This window comes from Aplysia californica, unplaced genomic scaffold (assembly GCF_000002075.1).
Source record: "Aplysia californica isolate F4 #8 unplaced genomic scaffold, AplCal3.0 scaffold00046, whole genome shotgun sequence".
NCBI classification, from domain to species: domain Eukaryota; kingdom Metazoa; phylum Mollusca; class Gastropoda; order Aplysiida; family Aplysiidae; genus Aplysia; species Aplysia californica.
The window spans coordinates 1,160,310-1,163,803 of record NW_004797316.1 but is presented as its reverse complement, the minus strand read 5'-3'; the positions used below and the strand labels follow the sequence as shown (position 1 = coordinate 1,163,803).

The 3,494-nt window shown below is 39.5% G+C and overlaps 1 protein-coding gene across 2 annotated transcripts in view; it reads left to right on the top strand.

Annotated features, from left to right (window-relative positions):
* Positions 1-1,650, top strand: part of LOC101854851 (phosphatidylinositol-glycan biosynthesis class X protein) — a 15,113-nt gene extending 13,463 nt beyond the window's left edge. Inside the window, exon 5 of one of the 2 annotated variants that reach the window (XM_035968218.1) lies at positions 1,543-1,650. In XM_035968218.1, the coding sequence (XP_035824111.1) occupies positions 1,543-1,635 (93 nt within the window). In that variant the 3' untranslated portion in view covers positions 1,636-1,650. Of the gene's footprint in view, positions 1-117; positions 1,089-1,542 lie in introns of those variants that run through there. The other variant, XM_035968219.1, reaches the window with a different exon arrangement.
* Positions 1,651-3,494: the final 1,844 nt, after the last annotated feature.

Below are 3,494 nucleotides of genomic sequence, written 5' to 3'. Positions count from 1 at the left end.
GCATTCATACTAACACCATACAAATTCATCATGTGCGCACTTTTTTGACAGCAACATTCTTTCAGACAATAAAAAATGTTCATACAAATCTCTATCTCTCTCTCTCTCTCTGGTCAGTTTCACAAACCACGAGCCGTCACTGCTAACACCAGGAGTGTCACTGGTACTTGTTGATTGTGTTTGAGGATCTAGTTTTTAATGAAAGTTCCACCACTGTTCAAATATTGTCTCAACCTAGAAGGACATACATCTTCCACATCTCCAATGGCTGAGCTGCCATCCTTCATGGGGTAGTCCGAAAGATCAGTGTGTGATTTGCACAAAGAATATCAGTTTTCATCCCTTTTGATGCAAAAGTTGATGGGAGCAGCTCATACTTTTTTGACTCAGAACAAGGCACAACAAGCTTAGTGCATACACAAGTATCTAGGAGAACTTAAAGTTAAAGATTGGCCAGTCAGAGATATGCCCACAGAGGATCTGTTTGAGGACTGTGCTCAATCGCAGTAGTCCCAGATTTTCCTTATATATGTCAGAGCCAGTGCCACTTCCACTAAGGGACAAACTTTATAAAGGCAGATTTGAGGCTCCTCAAATGACCACTGCATTTATGAGGATGTCTGGCATCTCCATAAAGAACGAAGAAGAAGGAAGACTCCCTATCCACATCTCCATTGCCACATATTCTGTCTTTCATTATTTTATGTACAACTTGTTGTACTCTAAAGTGGTTGTACAGCTTCATTGTGCAAAATACACAGCTACTCTGTGCAGTAAAACATTACTCGGATCCACAAAATGAGGCTATATAATGAACAAAGTGAAAATAAAAGTGCAGTACATTGTCCGGGGAACTTCACTCGTGAAATATAAAGATACTCATTGTACGTTGTATTATTTGCATTTGTATCAATGGTACAAGAACACGAACTTTTCCCTTGATCATAATGCATGAATCTGATGATGGGCAGGGACACAGAACGAGTTAATGTTGTCTTGGAAAGCATTCAACTCTTGTCTTTGAGAGAGAGATATATATATATATTCTATATATATATATTCTCTCTCTCTCTCTCTCTCTCTCTCTCTCTCTCTCTCTCTCTCTCTCTCTCTCTCTCTCTCTCTCTCTCTCTCTCCCTCTCGCTCTTTATATATATATATATATATATATATATATATATATATATATATATATATATATATATATATATATATATATATATATATATATATATATATATGTATTGTCTTGTTAATCTTGGTACATGATGTAATTGGATTTCACTTTCTCAGATGTTGTCTACAACTCTCGTATTACAATTGAAATTGTCCAAGATAACTAACTATTAATGAGGAGGAAAATGATTGTCTTAGACAGGTAGATGTCTAGGAGGACAGTGTCATTATGATTTTTTTTTTAATTGCAAGGGGAGAGTGGGATATGGTCATTTGTACAGGTGATTGTCTTGGACAGTGGCCATTAGAGTAGATATGACTGTATTTGTTTTTTTAAAATTGGCTGCTGAGAATCTTATTCCTCAGACAAAGAAGGGATTGTCAGTAGGCCTACAGTGCACACAACTCTGCAATAAAGTACTGTTGAAAATAATTTATACATGTCTCCTTGAATTTTAATTTTTGTTGTTTTACCTTTCCATGGTTGCTATCATTACTTTGCAAAAAAATAACTGGTGTGGTTTGTTTCTTCTTTCGTATCAAACATCTATCATCCTTATCTCCCCTTCTTCTTTTTTATGTTTGTTACTCTCTTGTAACACCTCTATTCTTCTGGCGCTCATATGACCTTATGCAGTTGCGAGCGCCGTAAAACCTCTACTAAAACAAACAAACAAACAAAAAAAGAGGTTCAGTGTGCTTTGCTTAAGCCACTGTGAGCATCTTTTTTTTCTCCAGTTTATTATACAGTGGAGTCCACTTATAACGAGTCCTGAAATAACGAGAAGTCTGTTATAAAGACACTATTCTAAAACCCAGTTTTTTCCCTTCTTTATCTTTGTAAATAAAATACTGCTATTGCGCAATCGCACAGTCACGCGGGTCGGTTATAACGGAATATTGCTGCTGCTGTGCACAACGCACAGACCAATTACACATAGTATAAAATCTCGCCAGTTGAGAAAGTTGTTGGTGATCTAGCGAAACAAAGAATGGGAGAGTCCACGTGAACCAACAATGAAGGCCGGAGTGAATGAGTGGGGAGGGTGTGGCATGCGCTGACAAGCAGCACGAATCGCGTGGTATGCCAGCCCAGTCTAGATTATCTGGGCATACTGTGCCTCTCACTTCTCTGGTGCGGGATGGAGAGGTCATAAAGCTGTGATAGATGGAGTGAATGTGTGACGTGCGCAAGCAGACGCAACGTACTACAGGGTGTGGTGGGGTGGGACACAACTCAGCGGGCGAGTTAGCCTAAAGCCAGAGCCCCTTCTTTCGGATCGCCAACCCCGAACTGTCAACATTGCAAGTGCTAGAGACAGAAATTTGATTCGATTTTTGATCAAGTAAGACCTAGAGTCGTCATCTGGGGAAATACAAAAAGGAATAAACAGAACACCAAACTCATAGATTAGGCCTACCTTACTATTTCCCTTGAATGTATTACTGGATTCCTAATAACGAGAATCCTGCTATAACGGACATTTCGCCCCGGTCCCCTCCCTCTCGTTACAACAGGATTCCACTGTATTAACACATTCATAATTAGTGTGTTTTGTGTGTGTGTGTGTTTGTGTTTGTGAAAGAGAGAAAGAAAGAGAGAGAGAGAGAGAGAGAGAGAGAGAGAGAGAGAGAGAGAGAGAGAGAGAGAGAGAGAGAGAGAGAGAGAGAGAGAGAGAGAGAGAGAGATGGTTGGCTCGGGTGTTCTGGTGTGGTTTGCACCTTTTTGCCCATCAAATATCGCCTTTATCTCTTCTTTTTTGTGTTTATTACTCTCTTGTAAAACCTCTAATCTGCGGCACTTATAACCCTGTGTTGTAAGTGCCGTAAAACGCTTACTAAAACAAAAGCGTGTGTGTGTGTGTGTGTGTGTGTGTGTGTGTGTGTGTGTGTGTGTGTGTGTGTGTGTGTGTGTGTGTGTGTGTGTGTGTGCATTCAAACTCTGTTGTAACAAGAGTCAGCAGAGATAAAGAACAATGTCTTGTTATAGCCGTGTCTTATTATTGCTGGAATCCAAGGGGAATAATAATAGAATGCCTGTTTGAGTTAGGAATATAAATTAAAAAAGTGATGAGTTGTCCACAGAAATCTCGACATAATTTTGCTTCATATTACCCTAATAATAAATGAATAATGGCCACATTGACACTGGTCTACTGCGCTTTCTTCTACATCTGCAGCCTGCAGTAAAACCCTAATAACACAAACTTCGTGCACTGGTGTCTGTGGTGTAGCGGTTACGCGTTTTGTTTTCCTGTTGTACACAAGAGACCGAGTTCGATTCCTTTATAGTAGGGCGAATGTATTTTATCTAGTAC